This window comes from Podarcis melisellensis (genome assembly GCF_964234715.1).
Source record: "Podarcis melisellensis genome assembly, chromosome: 2".
In the NCBI taxonomy this organism is placed as follows: Eukaryota; Metazoa; Chordata; class Lepidosauria; order Squamata; family Lacertidae; genus Podarcis; species Podarcis melisellensis.
In genome coordinates this window covers 86,373,126-86,397,672 of record NC_138529.1, presented here as the reverse complement: position 1 = coordinate 86,397,672, position 24,547 = coordinate 86,373,126, and the positions used below count along the sequence as shown (strand labels likewise).

General features: G+C 44.1%; 1 protein-coding gene and 1 long non-coding RNA gene across 11 annotated transcripts in view; one reads left to right on the top strand and one right to left on the bottom strand.

The window, feature by feature from the left end:
• Positions 1-24,547, bottom strand: part of LOC309364425 (uncharacterized protein C3orf20 homolog) — a 51,394-nt gene that overhangs the window by 24,535 nt on the left and 2,312 nt on the right. For 7 of the 8 annotated variants that reach the window (XM_081901677.1, XM_081901672.1, XM_081901674.1 and 4 more), the window contains 11 exons: positions 23,132-23,718; positions 22,235-22,345; positions 21,269-21,397; positions 20,599-20,671; positions 19,075-19,266; positions 13,226-13,378; positions 10,596-10,716; positions 9,556-9,687; positions 6,161-6,284; positions 4,319-4,520; positions 862-1,183 (listed from right to left, as the gene is read on the bottom strand). In XM_081901677.1, the coding sequence (XP_081757803.1) occupies positions 862-1,183; positions 4,319-4,520; positions 6,161-6,284; positions 9,556-9,687; positions 10,596-10,716; positions 13,226-13,378; positions 19,075-19,266; positions 20,599-20,671; positions 21,269-21,397; positions 22,235-22,345; positions 23,132-23,672 (2,100 nt within the window). In that variant the 5' untranslated portion in view covers positions 23,673-23,718. The remainder of the gene's footprint in view (positions 1-861; positions 1,184-4,318; positions 4,521-6,160; positions 6,285-9,555; positions 9,688-10,595; positions 10,717-13,225; positions 13,379-19,074; positions 19,267-20,598; positions 20,672-21,268; positions 21,398-22,234; positions 22,346-23,131; positions 23,719-24,547) is intronic. The other variant, XM_081901678.1, reaches the window with a different exon arrangement.
• LOC309365292 overlaps positions 2,638-24,547 on the top strand; it is a 36,952-nt gene continuing 15,042 nt past the window's right edge. For 2 of the 3 annotated variants that reach the window (XR_014165971.1, XR_014165972.1), the window contains exons 1-3: positions 2,645-2,755; positions 6,232-6,289; positions 22,247-22,378. This is a non-coding gene — a long non-coding RNA (uncharacterized lncRNA). Of the gene's footprint in view, positions 2,756-3,923; positions 4,120-6,231; positions 6,290-13,992; positions 14,173-22,246; positions 22,379-24,547 lie in introns of all 3 variants that reach the window. The other variant, XR_014165970.1, reaches the window with a different exon arrangement.

Here is a 24,547-nt window from a genome sequence, read left to right as displayed (position 1 = left end):
GTGTCCATTTTTCTTGAGGGATACGAGAAATTCACAGAGGATAAATACATAACAGTCACATTGCTAAATTGCTATTCTATATTCAGAAGAAATAAATACCACCAAATACTAAATTCTGAGGACAACTGGTGGGGGAACTGTTTTTCACCTTCTTGCCCTGCATGTGGGCTACAAGATGGCTGCCGTGGGAAGCAGAATAGTAGACCAGATGGGCCTTGGCAGTCTGTTCTAGCAAGGCATGTTCTCATCAGGCAATATGTGTCTGTGTGCGCATGAGCTGCCTAAATGACAGGGAGCCTGTCCAATACCTTTAGTGAAAAGAAGCCAAGTAAACAGGGCCTCATATCTAAGGTGTGTATATGCTTCACCAAAATCCAGTTTAAGTACCAAAGTAGTTCTATTCTTGTGACAAGGAAATACTGATAGGGTGTTGTGAATCAAATATGGAAATAAGCAGAAGCTGTTTATTTGTATGACTTTAATTTACAGTGTAATTCTATGGATGTTTTGCAGTTCCATTGTGCCTATTGGGGATTAGAAAGTGGGCATAACATTGCAGCTTTATCTATTTTGAGAGGAGTGACAAAGAGCTTTTGGTGCAGAGAATAGAAGGGGTCACCCAACCATTGGAAGGTCTCCTTTTGGCTTCCACCCTCATGTTTCAGAGTTTATCTTACTCTCAGCTTCCATACGCTCCACAAACATGCTTTTAAACTTAATTAAAATGAACAGGAAGAAGACTTCTGTGTCAGATATCAAATCCTATGCTCACAAAATACAAACACAGATGTACAACCAAAACAACTTGTGTGTGTGCGTGCGCGTGTGCACATGCACGAACATGTTTAGCAGCTAGCTTACCTGAATACAAGGCGAGGGACGGCCGTGTTGCATTTGTATGTACAGATTTTCGATGGACCACTCAAAGAAAGGGGAGTAGGAATGATTTTGAGGCGAGATCACACAGATCACAATGACCTGATCAGGGTCTCTTGGGGCAGTAATAAACTTTTCAAATTCCAAGTCTGTAATCAACGGGATCTTCACCACACACCTGCAGCATAAATCATCTCCATTTTTAGACATAATTTTGTGTAGCACGACAGGACAGTCAGCAAGAGAAATTGCCCAAGGTTCTGCTGGACGAACTGCATCCTTAGCTGCAGACACCTCTGCTTTGCTCCTGTGAGAAGCACGTGATGCGGTTGTGAGAGAAAGAGAGGTAATTGTGGGGGTGGGGGGCAGAGAAAGCAAAGTGAAGTTGCGACTTGAACCCTAGTCAGAGGTTGGTTAGTTATTTTAAGCATTTTCATACTGCTCTTCAATTGTATTCACGAGTGTGGCATACTAAGAGCACAGAACCATTAAAACATAAATAAAATAATAATCTAAAAGACACAGAATTAAAAGAAGTAGCATAAAACAGCCAGCAGCATTTAAACTGCATCTTCCAACATGGGGAAATAAAAAGTTATTTCTGCCTGGGACTGAAAGGACAATGAAGTTGGTACATATGGAAACAGGTGGTCCTTGGGATGCTGTCTTGTATTGAGTCAGGCCAACTGTCCACTGAGCTCAGTGGTGTTTACACTGACTGGCTCTCTGGGATTTCATAGAGGGCTTTCTCCCAACCCTACTTGCAGACGCTGAGAACTGTACTTGCTGCCCTTTGCACACAAGGCAGATACTTTACCACAGAGACATGTCCTTCTCAAGTACAGTTCTGTTATGGTCCATCAAGGGCAAAATGCCAAACATGATAGAAAGCAGGCTGCATAGTTGAGGACCTGGTCAGCAACTAGTTCAGGAGATGAAGGAATGAGTGATGGGCCACAGCTCCAATCAAGCCTGTCATCTTCCAAAGTGGCTTGCCAACAATCTCTGTTTCCGTAGCCCTTATCCCAGTTAATGCCTCTTTAATTTTGGGGCTAGCTAAGGAGGGGCAAGGGAGAAGCTGGGTTTGGTTTTGAACTTCCCAAAACAAAATGTGAACCAAAAATCAGCAATCTTTTGAAATCTGCAGTTTTCTGAATTTTGTGGTGCAGTTCTCCAGGCCCCCTCCCCCCAATGTTTATTAGGAGAAAGCGTGGACAAAACTGTGAACACACAAAACTACATTATATCAGGGGAAAGAGCAAGCAAGCCCATTAGGATAAATGCACACTAAAATGCTGATGAGTTTTGTGAGGGCTTCTTTTGAAAATAATCAATCAATCAATCACAAGCTGGGGTACAGGTGTGATGAACTAAAGATTGGAAGAAGGAGAAACTGAGAGAAACCAAAACAGACAGATTTGTCCAGGGTTGGTAAAACAGGGACTGGGTTTTCTGCAGATTGATGTTTGTCAGCAGTAAAGAGGTTTTGCTGCGGAAAATGGCATGACACAAGAAGAACACTCCAGCCCATGCTGAGAAAGCACAAGCAGAAGTCTGTATGAGGAATAATTCTCTCCATAGTTTCTCTCCTGTTTACGTTTTTGGCTGTTTTAGTGCTCCAGGGAACATTTAGCACAGCAGTTGTCAATTTAGTGACCTTCTGATGTTTTGGACTAAGGCTCTGTGATGGACAGAGCTTTGGTCAGCCTCCTGAAGACTTCAGAAGCCAATCAATGAAGAGAGATTGGAGAGTTCAAAATTTGAACCTGACAGTTAAACTGTCAGATTGGGATGGACTATAAAATAGGAATCAGGCTGGGATGGGAAGGGCTGAGTTAGGGCTGAGACAGAGATAAATGATTTTTAATAGATTTTAAAAGTATGTGATACTGTGTTTCAGTATTAATGTTGTGTTTTTATTGTTGTAAATTGCCCTGGGACCTTAGGGTGAAGGGCAGGAATAAATTGTAGTAGTAACAACAACAACAATGATAATAATAAACTGTCAGATGGGAATCAGACTGGGATTTAATTAGAGCCTGGAAAGGGGTTAGCTAGGCAGGGCAATCCTGACTATTTCCCTGAGGGGAAGGTAAAGATTTTCCCAAAAGGGCTGGGTGTGTTTTATTGGCATAGTAGAACAAAATAGCCATCCTAGGAGGGATCAATTTATTCAGAAACAAGTTAAAGTGAGAGTTTTACGTAAAGTTCTTAACTATCTCTTGTAAAGAGCTTTTGACTGAAACGAAGGGTTGTGCCTTACCAAAGTAAGCATTACACTATAACCCTTATGGAGAGTGTATAAATGAAATTCCAGTTCAGTTTACAAAGTGCCTCATCGTTACTTTGATCCTCTAGTTGAGGGATAACTGGCCACAGGTTTTCTCTTCACATTATTAAAAATCCTTGCTGCTGGATATTAGGAAACACTACCACATACAGATAACATCAGACCTCTCAAATTTTACTGACGACAGGGAGTGTCTAAATTTCAAAGAACCCAAATCTGGTCATGTTACCTCTCACTCATCTTTATCAAGGGAGGTTGCCACAATGCCACAGGCTCCATTCAGCCCCGGCCAGGTAGAAGTGGAAGTCCAAAACCATCAGGTGGGCACAGGGCCAGATTTAGGTTTGATGAGGCCCTATGCTACTGAAGGTAATGGGGCCCTTTATATTTCCAGCTGTCCTTTGTCAACAACAAATTGTCTCTGTTTTTTGTGTTGAATATATGCTATATGATAATTTATGGACCTAATAGGTATCTAAAGCCACATAACAAATAGGAGCCTACACAACACAAAACACTGTTGCTGTATGTAGGTTTTATTTTATTTGTTTTTTATCTTATATTCTGGAAATGTACATCCAGGTTTTTTCCCCTTTAATTTTTTTGGGGGCACCCAAGAGAGCGAGGTCCTAAGCTACAGCTTGTTTAACTTATACGTAAATCTGGCACTGGGCGGGCACCAAGTTGGCAAAGACTGATTTAGCATCCGTGTTCATGCAAATGCACCTATTATGGCAGCTTTTTTTCCCTACTGCAGCATGCTTGCCAATTTGGGCATTCTTTAGTGCACCTGAGACCAAGCATCTCTGCATCTTGCACCTTCTGCATCCATTTCATGCCTCTGATGCAATGTGCCATGGCCTACAAGTCAGAAGCAGCCTGCAGGGCAGTGTTGTCCATCCAGTTTTCCAATGTAGAGGTCACTGCTGCCAGCTGAGAGGCAGATTGGCACAGTAAGGGTGCAGTGAAGGGAGCATCAGAATGGCTCTAGCGCTGCACCCACACCACACCTTGCCCCTCTGTCCTGATTACTGCTGCCCACTGAAATGCCTGCTTACAAGGATCATATCTGCAGCCGGCTAACCCACATGATTAGTCCTGCTTTTCTATAGAAACTAAGACACTTCCCCCACAAAAGATAACCCCACTGACCTTGAAGGAGGCCTATATTTCCCCCTGAAAGGCTTATCAAAGGCAAGATTCCGTGTAAGATATGGCTTGACGACTGATCTCCGTTTAGCGGCCAAAGGTCTGGTATCAACTCGATCCCAGGCCAGAAGTACTGGGTCCTTTATCAAAAACTTCACTTGCTTTGAAGGGGCAAGGTCAATTGGATACTCTACACAACATATCCCTGCCATAGAAACCAGAAGAGAATTGTCAGTTATTTTTGACAAGGCAGGCCCATTGGAGCTACTGGGGCACAGCTCTCCCAATGAGAATGTCACACTTAATAATAATAATAATAATAATAATAATAATAATAATTTTTTTTTTTTACACACAAGCACCTGTGCAGATATGGCGCTTCAGGTTGCGGGCTTTTCATGTTGCAAATGGGCCTCCGGAATGGATCCCATTCATAACCAGAGGTACCACTATACATGAAATTTGAGTATCAAGACTGCCAGCTTTTCAGTCCCAGTTGTGAAGGTTACCCCTCCCTCTTGTTGTTACGAGGGCAATTCCAGCACCTGTATAGGGCAACAGAGGGTGATTGAAGAGCAGTTCTTCTTGCCTTCTGAGCATGCTCAGAGCTATTTCTTTGAAGACCCCATCTCCAAACAGTGCAAAGCACATTATTTATACTAGTCAGAAGAATAATGTGGTTGCTAGCTTGAACTATCTTTTTGACTAAGAGAGTGCAATGGGAGACACAGTGTGAGTCTCTTTTGATAATAAATATCAATAATTCTTATTTAGGTTTTAAAATGCTGTGTGTGTGTGTGTGTGTGTGAGAGAGAGAGAGAGAGAGAGAGAGAGAGAGAGAGAGAGAGAGAGTGAGTGTTTGGTAGGCTACTGCAAGAACAGGATGTTGGTCTTTGGTCTGATCTAACAGGATATTCTGCTGCGGGGATTCTATTTGTACAAAGGATACACGTTGTAATATCGCCAAATTAAATACAAAGAGCTTTCTCACAGGTGAGGCAGATGCACTCTGTGCATGCTCATTTCATTTATTTCTGAGTCTCATAGTGCCTAAACAGGTTGTGGTTTGTGGGGCACTAACATCACACTTTGATTGAGTTAGCTATTGTCTGCACACTTTCCTTCTCAGTAAGCCAAAAATGGTAAGGGCCTCATTGTCGTTAAAAAACAACAAGCACACCAGTTTCTTGATTCTTTCCTTTTTAGGTTATGCTTTCTTTTGTTCATTATTCCAAATGTGGTCCCCTTCACTCAATACAAAATTGGGGCAGGCAAACTGGACAGAGACTGTTTTTTTTAATTATTTATTGGTTTATATCCATTCTACTTTTCCTCTGAGGAGCTCAAGGTGGCATTCATGAGTCTCCTTTTCCCCAAGTTATCCTCACAGCAACCCTGTGGGGCAAGTTAGGCTGAGAGCCAGATGGGCCAAAGGCCACACAGTGAGTTTCATGGCTGATTCTAACACTGCAGATATGAATATAAGCACAAAACCTAATAAAAAAAATAAAAAATCTGGTTCCACATTCTGAATTTTATACTTTTTAATGTTTAGATTTTGAACTTTTAGTGGAACAAGTGAGAATCAAGAGTTTGGCCATACCAAAATTCAGCCTTCATTGGATGAAAGACCATTTCATTCATTCATGGTGTGTGTGGGTGTGTGTGTGTGTGGGTGTGTGTGTGTGTGAAGCTTGTACAATTATTCATTTGAGTTTTAATTTGTATCATCATGGTGGGTGTGGGTTGGTTTAGGTGTGTAAGAGAGTTAGAGAGACCTCATGATGCAAATTAAATTACATGCAATATGAATACCACATGACCAATAAGAATTACTATACCTACCTGAGACCATCAAAATGCCATTTATAAATTGTCTCACTATCTTCTCAAACCTCTTCTTAATCTCTGTTAAGGCTCTGACCCATTGTCCTTCCTGGTCACCACTATCTGTGCTTTTCCCAGTCGGCTGTGGTAAGTAAAGAGAAAAGGAATTATTATTATTATATTTGGGCAAATGGAAATTTATCCATGGGAGAAGTGGCCCTTGCTGCATTTTGTGCTATTTGGAAATAAGGGAATATCCCCTGCTAAAACCCACAATACCAGCGTGCACAGTTCAGCACCTAACCTTCCTCTGAATGCACAAGGCACTGCAGTTACAAATTCTAGCAAATTTTACAAATATGGATTTGAAAATATTTTTGTTTTCCTAACACATACATCAACAGTTTTGCTCTCAACGAGAAAAGGGAATTTAAAATATACATACATATCTATATATCTATATATTGTACACACAACACACACACACACTGTATTTAAGAAGTGGAAGCAGTTGGGGGGAATGCCAGCTGGGACAACAATGAATTCTTAATCTAAAGAATGGCCCAATTAACACCAAGTGGCTGAGAAATATGTCATTCAGCCAGCCTATGAAGGCAGTCTGTGGGGTAATAAAGCATTTTAATGCAAAGGCTGTCTTTCCACAAAAGTGCATTCACAAAATAAATATTTAGAAGAAAGACCAGGAAATAGGCTCTTAAAGAAAGGAGGTTGCCTTTAATGCAGGTTTCAGTGCCGTTCCTGAGGGCTACTCTTCAAAGGTCAATGGGACTCCAGGGAAGCAATTTGAAAAGAGTCAAATGTGGCATACCTTCTTTTTATTATTATTAAGGAAGAGGCAAGCATAGTTTGCTTACTCGCCTTCATAGAAGAGTTAGCTTTTGCTGATAAGCATAAAACCCAGCTACAGGGATGTGTTAGCTAAAGGGCACAGCACTCTAATGTCTGAGGCTTAAGGCAATGTGCTGGAAAACTTAGGACCAAACAACGCATGAAACCAAATGTGCTGTTAGGAATCACATGGGTGGAAGACTATGCACAGTCTGGTCACCTCACCGCAGAGATCTGTGATACAAGCATGAGGCATCCCTTGTGATGAGACATCGCTAGCAGTACAATGTGCGATAGCATAACACAAAAATATCACCACAAATGTGATACGCTGCCTTTTCTTATCCGGAATGGAAACAACCAGACTAAAATGATACCCCTTAGGCTTCCTGTTTCCGGCAGTGAGAAATGGCTGACTCCCACACGATCAGACCCCAGCCATGCTGGTAATCCAGGGTTGATATGGGGGTAATTAGCCCTGGCAGACTCCCCAGGGTTGGGGAGGACTGTCTCATAGACCCACAGACCATCCAAGATTGTCAGCTTGCATCAAGGTGCAAGCGGCAGGACGCTGGGTCCCAGAGCACAACACGGCTGGCACTCTCCGAAGTCACTCTCATAAGCCGGAAATATCTGTTTGATAAAATAATTAGATTTGGACAATAAACAGACATAGTCTGGACCGAAGAAAATTGAGAAAAACCTGCAGAACTGTACGGTCCCTGGTGCTTAAGCTCGGACTTCAAAGAGATTCTCATCATGGCATTTGGATTACGGAGGTGATTGGTATGTCCTTTTTTCTCTTCTCAATATCTACAATTCATTTTCTATGCCAAGCCTCATCAAGAAACCTTTTTTTTAAAAAAAAAGTACATATGGACTTCTATTTATAATTAAGTATTTAATTGCACAGCTTTACTTAGACTTGAAAGACTTGATAAAGATAAAAGAAGAAACAAGATGGCACTTGTTAATATGACACAGCACGGAAAAATAAGAGTTCCTCCCTTTTTTGAGGAAAGTGGGAAATAGCTGAGTTTATAAAGACTTCAGACAACAATTTGGGATAACATACAGTGCATCTCCCAGTAGTGATGTATGGAAGTGAGAGCTGGACCATAAAGAAGGCTGATCGCTGAAGAATTGATGCTTTTGAGTTATGGTGCTGGAGGAGACTCTTGAGAGTCCCATGGACTGCAAGAAGATCAAACGTATCCATTCTTAAGGAAATCAGCCCTGAGTGCTCACTGGAAGGACAGATCGTGAAGCTGAGGCTCCAATACTTTGGCCACCTCACGAGAAGAGAAGACTCCCTGGAAAAGACCCTGATGTTGGGAAAGATGGAGGGCACAAGAAGAAGGGGACGACAGAGGATGAGATGGTTAGACAGTGTTCTGGAAGCTACAAACACAGTCTGACCAAACTGCGGGAGGCGGTGGAAGACAGGAGTGCCTGGCGTGCTCTGGTCCATGGGGTCACGAAGAGTTGGATACACGACTAAACGACTAAGCAACAAACAACAGTGCATCTGTTTGCAGAATTCCTTCATTATGAGCGAGAGAGAAGGCCAAATGGATGTCTCTCAACCCCCCCTTCTAAGGCCCGGGGGGGGGGGTGTTGTGTGGTCTCCGGGAAGGCTGATCGATCATCAAATGACTTATATCTGTGGAATACAGTTCATTTACATCGCAACATTGCAAACAGTATGCTCAACAATTTAACAATTAACCACATGGAAGTTACTGCGTCATTAAATTTCAAATGACAGACTTGGACAACAGCCCGGATTGGAAGACTGGAATGAAATAAGGAAAAGCTGCGTTGGCAAATCAACAGTTGAAAAAATAAATATACATAAACAAAGCTGAACTCAATGGATGAAAGGATATATGATTTCTGACATGATTGAGAATCGCATAGCCAGAGACGGAGAACTTTAAAGCGTTAAGATCAGAATGTGGAAAATATGAGAACAAGAAGAAGAAGGCAGGAACGAAGATATTGTAGATATACTTCAGAGGTCCAGACTATGGGAAGCCCAGAAAAAAATAATAATTAGGACTGTAATTTGGTTGTTTTTTATTGGATTATAATTGGATTATGATTATGATTTGATGGATATGTTAATTGGCTGTTTTTATTGGAAAATTAATAAAAACGATTTTTAAAAAATGATACTCCTTCATCCTGTGGATTGTGGTGGTACCTATGGAGTTTGTTGTATGCTATCTTAAATGATTATTCCATTTTTAATGCTTTGTGAGAATTTACTATGTATATGTGATTTGTATGTTAGCTGTATGTTAGGAACTTACGTTGAGGGACGATCAGATAGATAGATAGATAGATTCTATCACAATCTACAGTGTACGGAGGTAAGACTTTTGTATCCCAAAAAGAGAGATAACAGGATTGCTGTACTAGAGAAAATTAGACCTAGGACAAGTTTTCAAATGTTACTTCTAGAAATTTCCCTCAGGGTTATGAAAAAGTCAATGGACACGCAGTTACTGGATATCCTATTGTTACTTGCATAATGTTGTTTCCATGCTGTGACTTCTTACCTGTCTATCAGATTTGGATCTATGTGTGCATCCCTCTCTTACCAAAGACAAGGTGATGCTTTCACTTTGTTCGGTGAAAGTAATTGTCATTGAATTTTGATTAACAACCTTGAGTTTTAGCTGTTCATTTATCTAAGGAATAAAAGAAGATAATGAAAGTCTTAGGGGCTGATTCACACAATTGGCATTTGCCACTGTCATCATGCTTACATGATTGTATCCAGGGTCAGTTCTACTCAGAGCAGTCCCATTAGTAGACATGACAGACTTAATTTCAATGAGTCATACCTGAGTATAATTTAGTTGGGTGCAATGCAAAGTGTAAAAGCCTTCTTTCCCACATCTAAAAGTTCCCTCAACTAGTGGTGAAGAATTTGTGGGGAAATGTTGCCCAAATTTGGGGTGCAGGTTCCACATTATTTAGGCTTCATGTTACTGTGATTCTGATGGGAAGTTCATTATAGTACTTTATGTCCACAGCAAACTCAAGTCTTGGACAAATGAGGCATTTGAGTTCCAAGCTAGATGACATTAGTTGTGTGAGTGCACTCAACACGCCATGAGCTAAGCCATGGTCTGGCTAAGTGTGTTATCCAAACCTAACCTCATGGCTTCTCATCCAGACAACTCACAAACAAATCTTGATTACAGCTCATGGTTTATCTGGAGCAAGACAAACTACAAACCAGGGTTGAGATGACATGCTAAGCCAAACCATGTATTAGCCCCCAGCAGCACAGCAGAGAGAGGACCAAGGCAGAAGTTCAGCAGCTGTGATATTGTCTCTGGGAACCCTCACACAAGTGAGTTTGTGGCAACTAGCCCAGTGCCTGCTGGCAGTTCTGGGATTTTAAAAATGTGACTCTGGAAACCAGCAGGAACAAAGCATAATCTAGAATCTCTGCCTATAATTTCTCTCAGCTAGAAGAGCACACGTTTACAGATCTTTGTAGAATTCTAGAGAGACCAACCACAGAGACAACTATTCCAAAAATGTGAGATGTTAGTGGATTCTTTGGTCTGAGAGTTTCATTTGATACCTGATAGTCTAACGACTGCAGAACCTGGTTTTTGGAATACCAGCTCCAGTGCTGGGTTAAATAGCCATCCTTGTCTCTAATGCTCCCTCCTTCATTATTCATCATCAGTGCTATTGAACAGCTGGGTGAGAGGAAAAACAGTTAAACTATGCAATTTAATACTAAATGGGAATACATACATAATAAAGATTCTGACTGTAGTGATTGCAGTAATATTGGGAAATTCATAACAAGGAACTCAGTGGCCCAGTTTTTTAATATCCTGAACTGATGTGATTGAACCATGATATTCATAGCCCACAATAGATGTTATAATACTGTTTCACACCTCCCCAATCTCCAAGCGGTGTGAGATTCCAGAGGTTCCAGGCACTTACCCAGGATTCATGTTTCTTTGGGAATGAGGCACAGTGGAGACTGTGGTACCTTTATGATGAAGGGTTTATTTACACACATATATAGCCTGAGCCTATGAAGGAGGGGTTCACAGCATCAACACCCTAAAGGGTCTTGTTTCTCCCATAGCCAGAGCCTTAGATTCAAACAAAAGCTTGCTGCTTTACTTCTAGGTCACATCACTGCCAACTCTCAACTCTCACATGTGTCTTTTTTCTAACTACCAGCCAGCTGGGCCACTACGTTTCTCTGGTGTGGAAACTAAATCCTTGCAGGCTTTCAGAAATTGTTAAAACTGGCTAGTTGCATGCATTTACATCATTGTGTGATTTCTTCTGATGATGATAAGTCAGGTGGTCAATCTAATGATCCCTTTCCTCATTCCCACAGGCACACCAGTCAGTCTTCCCCTTTTTAGGGGTCCCTACTTTCCTATGGACAGAAGAATCTGCCAGAGCAGACTAGTTAGCCCATCTAGTCCAGCACCCTGCTGTCACAGAGGCCACCCAGATGTCTGTGTGAAATCCTCAAGCAGCACCTAAGCGCAAGAACACTCTTCCCTCCTGTGGTTTTCAGCAACTGGTATTCATGGCTGCCTCCAGCCATGGCCTCTTTAACCCTGGCCTCTCAGTTTCCTCAGATCTCTCTATAGCTGCTGTGCTTTTGTTCTGGTTGCTCTTTACTCCCCAGGAAATATCACGCGTAACTGTTTCTGGCCTGCCCCTGTCTGGCTGCAGAACTATGTTAGTCCCCCCACCCCCCTTTTACAATCCCCTTTCCAAATCCTCATCACTCCAATGACCTTTTTCTCCCTGAGCATTGCCACGTAGCGTAACCATTAGTTACACCCAGTGGGGTTAGGCTTTTAACATCTGCCATTAGCAGCTTCCTGTATCACACGCTTTAAAGGCTGAGAAGTGAGATAATTAATTAATCCTCCCATATAAAAGGAATGATGGATGCAAATCATGACAATAAATGACCAGTAACAGATCTACACTACTTGGTTTTAAAAGTCTACCATGAACGATAAGGCACATTTGATTTAATTGGGGTTATGGCCCTTGGCTTTTCCATCCATGTCACTGGCTAGTTATGTGACCTTGAGCTTTCTCTGTGTTTCTTGTTTATTCATCTGTAAAACTGAGATAATGCCTCTCTCACATGATACCTAAGAGGTCCAGGAAATGAAGGCATTTCTATAAGCACTCATTAATATCTTTATAATCCTGAAGTTACTACCACCACCCAGTCAGCAGAGTTGAATGTTCTGAGCCTATGAGACATGTGCAGGTAAAGCTATCAATATAAACAGTTTGCTCTAAATGAGCATGGCTTGGGTCAGGATTACGGTACCCATGTGTGCTACTTTACAGAGGACAGTCCTCTCTTTGAAGGGCTTTCACAGGATGACAGTCCTCAACTAAAAGTAGTCTTCTGTTTGGGCCGTTTGGTTCAAGTCCAGTTTAAAGAAAAGCAAGCCATAAGAAGTGAGAGCAGCGACCTTGAAACTACCCATCAGCAGTGAGCCCCTGAACAGCAGGCACCCAGTTGAGCTGGCCACAGCCTTGCCCACTATGGTGAGATGGATTGTGGCTAACATGTGCACCTCCAGATGTTGTTATACTACAACCTCCACCATCCCTGATCAATGGCCGTAGAGAATGGAGCCAATTAGCCCTGGAGTCCAACAGTGTCTGGAGGACTGCAGGTTCCCTATCCCTGATTATAGTAAATTATAGTAATGAATTCTAAATTCGCATCTATACATGTGTAAATTACATGCACATTTGTGACCTTTCTGGTGATGCCCATCCTTTTTGGCCTAAGCAGTGATGCCCATGTGGTGGAGAGGTAGGGAGCTCGGGGCATGCATGTGCACCAGTGGGAGTGCCAGATCAGCAGTGTCAGCCCCACCCATTCAACCGCACAGCCCCAGGACTTTTCTAGGTAAGCAGAAGCAATGCCAGTGCCAATTGTGAACAACTGAACCAAGGTCAGTATAATTCAATGTGGGTTTTTTTTTTTAAAGTAATCTCTCAGTATGCTTTCACCACTGTTTTGAAGGTGCTGCTCCCTTCTTGTTTAGACATTTGGGAATAAGGAGAGTCCTACTGGATCAGGCCAATGGCCTATCTAACATCAGTACTCAGAATCCACTGCATACTCAGCTGTTGCACTTTTCCCCGCTCCACCCCCTGACCAAACATTTAGGATCAATAAGGGACACTCACCTGGCCTTAAAGCAATAGCGTATCCACGAATGGCCCTGAGACGTAATTGTACCTAGAAGCGTTTGACTAGGAGCATCCTGAAACAGAAGGGTGATGGTTCTTCCTACACAGCATATGGGAAACTGGTAGACAGCAACACTTCCTGATGGGTAACTTTGACATGGGTCAAGTAATATCACACTTTTTTAGAAAGAAAAAGAAAAGAAAGGCATTTATCTTATTATCCGTTGTGGGAACTTGTATTATTACAAGTCCTCAAATTACCAGCTTCTTAATACTAAGGTCATAGCCACTGCTTTTAAAATAAATAAAAAAAAGTAAATAAGGTACCAGCACTCACCATGAAGTTGTTACAGTAACTGCACACTTTTAACATTGGGGGTGCGTGATGGTACTACGTGCCTTTGAGTACCCCTTGGGGAAAAAAAACACTGGGCATATCTCTGAATTATAAGGTCTATGGTTCTGATTTACTCTTGAGTCCTGACTACTGGCTTCCTCCTCTAACCAGCTCCTTGTTTCCTGCAGCTGATTCATCCCAGACTCTTGCCCATGGCCTGGTAGTGTGGGGGAAGGGCACGGGGGGGGGGGAGAGAAGGAATCACTTTAAAGTCTCTGCAAGTGCAAAACTAACACAATTAATTAGCCTCCTCTGATGCACTAGCTTTCCCCATGAAGGGAGATTAGCAAGTGCGTACTCTATATCTAAAATCATTGTCCTCATCATTCTAGGGCTTTTTGCCTTTTTGTATCATTTTCATATGCAGATCCTTGCCAAACTGCCAGTAGTGAAGTTTTATTCAAGGCTTCTGAGTGTCTGATGGAGCATAAGGTGCCTCTGTCTGTGAAGCAATCTGCCTCAGAGGAGTTATTTCCCCGACATGTTCATAAGCAGCGCAGCAAGGAAAAGAATCTATTAGCCAAAGTGATCAGCTAGAAAAAAGGGGGTATGTAAAGGTCTCAAAATGAGGCTTTGTGTTTAACGCACTGTGTTAGAAAACGGAGACTGACAAATGGAGTCAATTGAACTACAGAAGTGATCTGAAAGCCTGCACTGTCAGAGTCTTTCATTCTTAATTCCCAGTTTGGTGGAAAGATCAAATGGAGCATGTGCTTCTGTGAAACAACTCCAAATGAACTGCAGCCAAGGGGCTGTCAAGGAAGTTTGGGGAGGGAGGGAGAGAAGAGAAAGCAAGAGGGCAAAGGATTTGAAATAGCTTAGCTCTGTGCTCTTGCAATGCAAGCAGAGAGGCTTCAGCAGACCAGCTAAGCTAGCAGTACTTGAATTACATCACCCCCTTGGTTTTTTGTGCCATTGCTCCCTTAGCTACTGATCTTAGAAGGCTACAGTGCAGCCATTATTTGGCTGGCATTGGGGGGGGGAGATTCTTGGAGTGTGGCTGTAGATCTCATTAAGGCTCTCTCCTCTGACCTCTTTTCCTGCCCTCAAATTTGGGGTACGGTAAAGTGACATCCCACAGAAAGTGAGCCCGTGTCCTCTGCAAGCCCTCACACAACAGGGATGAGGGGATTTCTGATAGTTTCTCATTCTGTGGGTTTGCTCTGTCCTAAATTCTACAGCTCTCAGATGCCAACTTCATTAGGAATCTCAAATGAATTTCAGAACTGGAACGGGCACACTTTGCTGCACCTTTTCTTCCATTCACTCATTTGCATCCTTACATCCACAAGTGCAATGCAATTTCCCCTTCCCTCCCCCTTTGTGCAGCCCCCACTGCCAAATCTACTCTGGGTTCCTCCAAAGTGGTGCCTAGTGCCTATTGGTGCTGGTAGGGTAGAAGGAAAGGAGACTAACAGCAGGTGGCGCTAGAGACAATGACAGGCAGAGCCAACCCTGACTCATTGATTGCAAGGCAAGCAAACAAGGACAGACTCAGGTTGGTGGGGCACTGCCTCATTGGACCTAATGGAGCATCCTCCACTGGCTTCCCCCATCACTCTTTGGAGGAAGCCCTGCCCCATTTGTCCTGCCCTCCCCCTTTGTGCAGCCCCCACTGCCAAATCTACTCTGGGTTCCTCCAAAGTGGTGCCTAGTGCCTATTGGTGATGGTAGGGTAGAAGGAAAGGAGACCAACAGCAGGTGGCGCTAGAGACAATGACAGGAAGAGCCACCCCTGACTCATTGATTGTGAGGCAAGCAAACAAGGGCAGACTCAGGTTGGTGGGGCACTGCCTCATTGGACCTAATGGAGCATCCTCCACTGGCTTCTCCCATCTCTCTTTGGAGGAAGCCCCACCCCATTTGTCCTGCGAGGCCAAGCCATGTCCACCTACCCTGCGCCTGATGTCACATACAGTGGTGTCATGTGTGGAGCAGGTTAAGATGTAATGTGCCAAAGCAGGCACCGCTGATCCGTTGGTCAGTGGCCCTTGCAAAGTACAGTGCATCACGCCCAGTGCAGTTCTTTGCAGCAAGCCCCACAATCAGCTGACCTGTAAATATTCCAATCCAGCACAGGAGGTTTGGCTTACAGAGATAAACCAAACAGTCTAGATCCATTAAAGGTCTAGATCCATTAAAGGCCCCAGCCCGCAAAATGGCTGGGGCATGTTCCACAGGGGGGGATGCACTGGGACAACCGATCTCAGTGATCACGGGTAGGAGGAGGAGTTACGCTAAGACCAGACCATGTCATTACAGAGGAGGCAGGTTTAGTCGTTGTCTGAGGACTATTCCTGCCTCCGGGTCTGGTCCTGACCGGATGGATACTAGAATCAGCAAGGGATACCCACATGACCTGAAGGTGCTGCTGTGCAATGCCAGGTCAATGATTCATAAGACCACTGCCATCCATGACTTGATCATGGATGGAGGATTTGATCTGGCATGTGTAACAGAGACTTGGTTGGATGAAGCAGATGGGCCTGTCCTTGCCGCTGCTTGTCCACCAGGTTTCTCTTACGCACAGCAACCCAGGTCATGTGGGCGGGGAGGGGGGTTGCAGTGATTTTTAGAAAGTCATTAGTTTGCACCAGGCGTCCTATTGGGAAGACCCAGTTTTCTGAGTGCATGTTCTGGAAGTTGGGCAATAGGGGCAGTACAGGATTCCTTTTGGTGTACCAACCTCCCCGCTGCACCAAGGATTCCCTGCCCGAGCTGCTTCAGGTCGTGGTGGATGTTCTTCTGGAGACACCTAGCTTGGTCGTCCTAGGGGATTTTAACATCCATGCCGACACAACCTTACAAGGGGCAGCTCGGGACTTCGTGGAAAGCATGGCCTCCATGGGGCTGTCCCTGAATAAGTCTGGCCCAACCCATAGCCGTGGACATGCCTTGGACCTGGTGTTTACCTCTATGGATGTTGGTGATCTGACACTAAGTAAAAGTGAAACAAAAGAAGTGCCATGGTCAGATCACTTCCTGGTGCAACTGGACTTCTCTGCGACCCATCCCCTCTGCAGGGAGGTGGGACCAATTCGGATGGTCCGCCCCCGCCACTTAATGGATCCAAATGGTTTCCAGAGAGTGGTAGGGGATGCTTTATCCCATGTTGATGGCCTTTCAGCTGATTCCCTGGTGGCCCGCTGGAATGTGGAGTTAACCAGGGCTATTGACTGTTTGGCTCCGAAGCGCCCTCTCCGATTGCATGGAGCCCGGAGAGCCCTGTGGTTTTCCACGGATCTGAGGGCAATGAAACAATCGTTGAGACGGCTAGAGCGCCGGTGGCGGATAACTCATTCCGAATGTGACCGGACACAGGTTAGAGCTCAACGTCGAGCCTACCAAGTGGCGATAGCGACGGTGAAGAAGAATTTCTTCACCGCCTCTATTGCATCTGCAGAAAACAGCAGCAGGAGACTTTTTCAGGTGGTTCACAATTTAGCAGAACCACCTGTAACATCGGGGCCCAGTAAGGGCCACATATTCTCCTGCAATGATTTTGCAAAGTTTTTTGCAGATAAAATCGCTCAGATTCGGGAAGAAGTAGACTCCACCGTGGGAGCAGGGCCGGGGCGGGAGAGTGCTAGAGTTCTGTCTAGTCAAGTTGAGTGGGATCAATTCCAATCTGTTCCCTCCGAGGATGTTTGGACGAGGCTGCTTGGACGAGTGAAACCAACCACCTGTCTCCTGGATCCTTGCCCATCCTGGCTTATAAAAGCTAGCCGGGAAGGACTGGGCGATGGGCTTCGTGGGGTGGTGAATGCTTCCCTCTGTGAGGGAGCCTTCCCAGACCCACTGAAAGAGGCGGTTATTAAACCGCTTCTTAAAAAACCATCTTTAGATGCGGCCACAATGGCCAACTATCGCCCAGTCTCAAATCTTCCATTCTTGGGCAAGGTGATAGAGCGAGCGGTTGCCGAACAACTCCAGGCACACCTGGAAGAAGCGGACCATTTGGATCCCTTCCAGTCGGGATTCAGGCCTCATCATGGGACTGAAACTGCCTTGGTCGCACTGGTTGATGATCTCCGGCGGGCTAGGGACAAAGGTGAGAGCTGTTTCCTAGTTCTGCTGGATCTCTCAGCGGCGTTTGATACCATCGACCATAACATCCTTCTGGACCGTCTTGAGGGGCTGGGAGCTGGGGGCACTGTCCTACAGTGGTTCCGCTCCTTCCTCCTGGGCCGTGTTCAGAAAGTGGTGGTTGGGGATGAGTGTTCAGACCCCTGGGCTCTCACTTGTGGGGTGCCTCAGGGTTCTGTCCTCTCCCCCATGCTTTTCAACATTTACATGCAGCCACTGGGAGAGATCATCAGGAGGTTTGGGCTGAGTGTTCATCAGTATGAAGATGATACCCAGCTCTACCTCTCTTTTAAATCAGAAGCAGTGAGGGCAGTGAAGGTCCTGTGTGAGTGTCTGGAGGCGGTTGGAGGATGGATGGCGGCTAACAGATTGAGGTTGAATCCTGACAAGACAGAAGTACTGTTTCTGGGGGACAGGAGGCGGGCAGGTGTAGAGGATTCCCTGGTCCTGAATGGGGTAACTGTGCCCCTGAAGGACCAGGTGCGCAGCCTGGGAGTCATTTTGGACTCACAGCTGTCCATGGAGGCACAGGTCAAATCTGTGTCCAGGGCAGCTGTTTACCAGCTCCATCTGGTACGTAGGCTGAGACCCTATCTGCCTGCGGACTGTCTCGCCAGAGTGGTGCATGCTCTGGTTATCTCCCGCTTGGACTACTGCAATGCACTCTACGTGGGGCTACCTTTGAAGATGACTCGGAAACTACAACTAATCCAGAATGCGGCAGCTAGACTGGTGACTGGGAGTGGCCGCCGAGACCATATAACACCGGTCCTGAAAGACCTACATTGGCTCCCAGTATGTTTCCGAGCACAATTCAAAGTGTTGGTGCTGACCTTTAAAGCCCTAAACGGCCTCGGTCCAGTATACCTGAAGGAGCGTCTCCACCCCCATCATTCTGCCCGTACGCTGAGGTCCAGCGCCGAGGGCCTTCTGGCGGTTCCCTCATTGCGAGAAGCAAAGCTACAGGGAACCAGGCAGAGGGCCTTCTCGGTAGTGGCGCCCACCCTGTGGAACGCCCTTCCAGCAGATGTCAAAGCGATAAACAACTACCTGACATTCAGAAGACATCTTAAGGCAGCCCTGTTCAGGGAAGTTTTTAACTTGTGATATTTTACGGTATTTTTGGTTTTTATGGAAGCCGCCCAGAGTGGCTGGGGAGGCCCAGCCAGATGGGCTGGGTATAAATAATAAATTATTATAAATTATTATTATTATAAAGGTCTGAAAAAACTGCTAATCAAGAAGCCACACGGAATTTTGTAGCTGCACTCAGAAGAAGCCTAAGCCCTGTACAGTAGGGATGGAAAAGAACAACAACCAATCCTATTTCCCAAACTCGTTCCCCATACATTCCTAAGGATACAACATCAGGGATGTTCCATCGGGAAAGGAAAAGAAGAACTTCTTCCCTTTCATACGCCGGACCTCGGTAGCTATTAGGGACACTGAAGCCCTTTTCAAGGCCTGAGACGGTGATCTGTGGATTGTCATGTAATTTCTCAAGATTAGAGGCCTCGTATGGCCTTTTGTTATGGCTGCATTCCTCTCTTCCGCTCTAAAAGGAACAGAAACAACAGCAGTGTCTCTTATTAGACACCTGTGTCAGCAGAGTTGGGACTTCAGTAGGTTTTTTTAGTTAGTTAGTTAGTTAGTTAGTTAGTTAGTTAGTTAGTTAGTTAGTTTACCACCTTTCATCCAAAGATCACGGGGTGAGGGGGGGAGGGATAAAAATACAAAATGAAATCACAAAATACATAATAAAACAAGAACAAACTGATGTCATTCTCAGGATTATTATTTTCAATAGCTCTCATGTTCGGGCTGCCAGCAACTTTACAGAGCAAAATAAATGAAAGGGGATGAAACTTAGAATTAATTCACACATACATAAGTGCCACTTGGGAGAGGGAGTCTGAACGGAATGAGCAGGAGGGGGCCCCAACACAGCAGGGCGGGCTGGCTACATTTTCAAGAAAAGGCAACATCCACACAATACATTTAAAGCACTATCATACCACTTTATCGCTCATGGCTCCCCACAAAGAATCCTGGGAAATGTAGTTTGTTAAGGGTATTGAAGGTGGTTACGAGACCCTGTTCCCCTCACAGAGCTACAATTCCCAGAAGGGTTTAACAGCCAAAGACTCTTATGAGTGAACTCTGGGAACTGTAGCTCTGTGAGGGAAACGGGTCTCCTAACAACTCTGGCACCCTTAACAAGCTACACTTCCCACTATCCTTCGAGGGAAGGCATGAGGCCTGTGACTGTTTAAGTGGAATGCAAGTGAACATAAGAAGAACCTGCTAGATCAGGCCACGGGCCCATCTAGTCCAGGATACTGTTCTCACAGCGGCCAACCAGATGGCTGTGGGAAACCCTCAAGTAGGAACCCAGCACAAATGCACTCTCGCCTTCTGTGCTGTCCAGCAACTGGTATTCAGATAGATGCATTACTGCATTTGGTAACTAGTGGTGTGGATGGGGCCTAACTGAGTAATACACATTTCCATCTAAAGATGAGGTAGCCCTAAGACCGTTCCAGAGTCAGTAATGGCCAAAATGTTTTGAGCTAGGTTTGAGCTACATTGTTGGCTACCGGTGCAAATCCCCAGTTTTGTATGTATAGAACCCACTGATCAATCCTTGTCCTCTTCAAGTAAGTCTCTCATGGTGCAGGGTAAGGAAAGGCCAGTTCCTGGGACTCTGGAGAGCTACTGCCAACCAGAGAACCAATTACACGCCTAGATGGACTCTATGTAAAACATCTGTCTACATATCACCCCACTGCAGATGTGGGGTTGCGCGCTGAGCTTTCGACCTATTAAAATAACCCGTGAGATTACCCTATAAAGGTGTGTTGTATCCTAAACATTTGAAGATGCTTACATAGTCCGGCAAATTTCTCGGAGCAGCTCCCTAGCTTGAGGACACGGGTCAAGTCTCTCATCATAAGCTTTACCTGGAAAACATACATACATACATACATACATACATACATATGGAAAGAGCTCTCCTAAAGTCTTCCTGTAAATCCGTCAAATATTAAATTTTATTCCATACAACCTACTGGATACATTTGACATTTCCACATGGTGTTTTTGTAAGTTGCAAATAGCCTTTTGTACATTATACTTCACATCACTTTATCAAAACTGGAAGTCAAAATTCATTATTAAATTCTTTGCACTCACCAGTAAATCACTCTCTCTCTCTCTCTCTCTCTCTCTCTCTCTCTCTCTCTCTCTCACACACACACACACACACACACACACACACACACACACACTTTGTTTATAGGCAAATAGCCATGTGGATAGCCCTGCTGTACCAGCTCAATAGCCCGGTTACACTAATGACTGCTACACCATGGTTATGTTGGCATATTGTAGTCATGAATCCTGTGCTCCTCCAGCAGTAAAGTCAAATGCAAAATGATACCAGTATCTACAAGGCCTAACACAGCAACAGAATTGCAACATGGGCTCCCATAGCATCTGTGGAAACTCTGCCCTACAGAGCATTTAGTATTATCTCATTTTCTAGAAATTGTATCTACCTGTGCTCTTTTGCTGCTTGGTGTCTTTCATAGACAACTGAAAGCAAAGACAGTTCATTGACATTTGCTGTATAAGCTGGGTGGTGGAAGAAATAGGAATCGCTGGAAGTATTGGTGCCATACCACGTCCTGCGGTAATAAAACACAAACTGATGAGTTAAGAATTCCTTTCAATTTCAGATTGTTTTAAAAATGAAAACCCTCTGGAGAGCAGGAATTAAAATGCCTCAGATGTACCACATCTGTGAAGAAAACCTGGAAAGGCAACCCAAATGGGCAGCCTGATGGAGCAGCTGCTTCATCAGGAGGAAAGCTTACAATGTTTGCGGCTTTTTAGTTCAGAGCAGAGACATGATAGAAATTATGTATGTACAGAAAATGGAAAGAGAAAGGTTCTTCTCCCTCTCCTCACATACGAACTCAGGGGCGTTCAGTAAAGCTGAATGTTGGAAGATTCAACTCACACAAAACAAAGTACATCTTCACACACTGCAAAATAAAACTGTTAAGGGTGCAGAAAGTTATTAGGAGATCCTCATTCTCTTCACAGAGCTACAATTCTCAGAGTGGTTTAACAATCTAGTTATATGGCGGAATTGTTCTATCATGCATTTCAATTACGAGTGGATATTTTATAATTGATTTTGTCCTTAAGAAGCCATTTTGGCATGTATGTAGTATATATATATATAAATTAATAAATAAGAATAAAATAATGTAAGAATAAAATATGCTGGCCTGGACTCTGCCACCTCATTCACATCTTGTTCTGGTGCATGCATACACTGAGGCCGAGGCCCAAGTGTTCTTGCTACCATACCCACTTGTTGGCCCATCTTCTTGACACATGCAAAACTCCTGGGAACAAAAGCATTTCCAGCTGCAAAGGAGACTAGAGTATAAACAGTTAAAGGAGCGGTGCTATCACAGGGTCCAAACACCTGACAACACTGTTTCTTCCCCAACCTCTCCTCCTAGGTTCTTTGGGTGTGAATTCAGCTGCATCTTCGCGTGTTTTCGGGATCAGATTTTGGCCACCTTCCAAAAACCTCCTTGCAATCTCCTCAACACTGGGGCCTGGGAAGGAGACATAATGGTTAGAAATTAAAGGTAATATTTGAACAATTGGGGTGCACATTTAGATAGATATAGATATTAAAGCAGCTACCATGCATAAAATAAGAAAAGTGTGTGTTCATAGCGGCAGCGGAATGTAATTTCCCATTAACCAGTGTGATTAACTGCAGATAAAAAATGCTGCTGAGTGAAACAATTGGTCCCACTACCTTGGTGTTGTTTAATTGGAAGCAGTTTCCCAAGGTTTCTGTTATTATTACCAAGCACTTGTTATTATTAGTGGGAGAGGCCAGAGATTGAACCTAGAACCTCAAAGCAAGAATGAAAGCACTAGCCCAAACAAATCTGGCCTCTTTACAGTCCCATGTCAAAAAAATTGCATATAATTCATGAATGCTAACTCAGCCTCTGAGCGCTAGCTCAACCCAACTCAGATCTTACAGATTTCATCCTGTACACCCAAATATAAGGCCAAAGGTGACAGGGTCTGCCCATGCAACACACATGTTCAATCAGATATTTGCAATGTGGCTACATTCACACAAGGGTACATGAGAAGGCAATAATCCACATCACCAGGAACCCTGGTTTTTGGTGTTTCCAACTGCAGGGACCATAGCATGTGCTGGTAAGCACATGACAGATATGTGGTGCCTTCCACAACACTCACTTTCATCCTGGAGGATGGTGCCTACTTGTCTGATAAGGTTCAGGATTTCCAAAGAGATTACTAAATTCTATGTGTAAATTGAAGCTGGCAGGAACACTTAGTGTAGATGATCTCACCAGCAGCTGCTTCAATCATTAGTTTCATCTTCATCTTCAAGAGTTCAGTGAGGAGATGGACAGACCGTTTTTGGAATTTGAGAAGCATCTGTTGGTCTTCAGATGAAGGGGTCACATAATTCGCTTTTAACCTTGAGGGTGTTGGACCCACCTTCTGAGCTCTTGAAGTAGGAGTGGAGGAAATATCAGCGTCCTCCGTGGAAGCGAACTTGACCACAGGACAATATAAACCAGCAAATGATTTTCTCGGTGGTGTCACCCGGAGCTCATCCCATGTAAACTCAAAGATATTCTTGACCCCTCGTGGCACATGGAAGCCCATTTTCCGCCAAAGGATAAGCATTTGTACCATGTCTGCCAGAACTCTTGGTGCCTTGGCTTTGATTTGTGCATAGTCTACACTTTTCACTGGGGAGGCCCTTGGGCTGGGCTTCTGGTCAGCCTTTTGGTCACCCTTGTGATCAGTCTTTTGGTCTCCTTTGGAGCTACCCTTTGAGTCGCCTCTTTGGTCAGTCTTTGTGTCTGGTTTTGGGTCATTCATATCACCACTTCACCTATTCCATGGGCTAGAGTTGATGTGAGGAGATCTTTAAAAAATGTGGTGGAGAAGAATGTGTTATTGTGTTATGAATGCCTTCTACAGCTAGCACTAACACTACTTCACACATATTTATTTCATTTATATCCCACCTTCCTCCTCAGGGAAGCATGCCTAGCATTCCCAGATGGTATTCTATTCACATCAGCCAGATTTGCTTCCACAAGATTTCTGCATCTTTCAGAGCACACCCTGGGACCCACATGGAACTTGGTCCTTTTCCAGAGGACCTGCACTCTACAATAGCTAAACAAAAAAATGTGGTGGACAAGAAGAGGTTAGAGTTTGCTAAATGGATATTAGGGACAGGACAGGGAAGAACCAGGTGACAGAAGGGGCATAAACTAGATTTGGATAATCAAGAAATGGTTTGCTAGAGGAGGAAAGTATGTTGATTGGCAAAGAGAAGTGCATTCTACACAGATAAACAAATATAAATGTTTTGATTAGGTAGGGGTGTCTGTTCTTTGAGATTTTATTCAGCTTGGGTCAAACCAACCTAGACGGTAACCTTTGCAGGACTCTTACAAAGTGGAAGCCTTTCTGAATCATTTGCTTTTTGACCCTGGGAAGACTATACAACTATCCCCAGCCCAACCAGGTTATTTGTCAATACTGCGGACTCATTTCTAGAAAATGCCTTCTTCCGCTATGCTTTTAAATCACCATATTCACCACTTCAGAGTTCCTTGGAGGATGAGCAGAAAACACACATATAAGAGACAGCTAAATAAAATGGGGGTGGGGGTGGGAGCTCAAATTTGGCCATCTCTCCTAGAGTCAAGCTACCCCTCTGAAGCAAGGCTTCCACCATATGT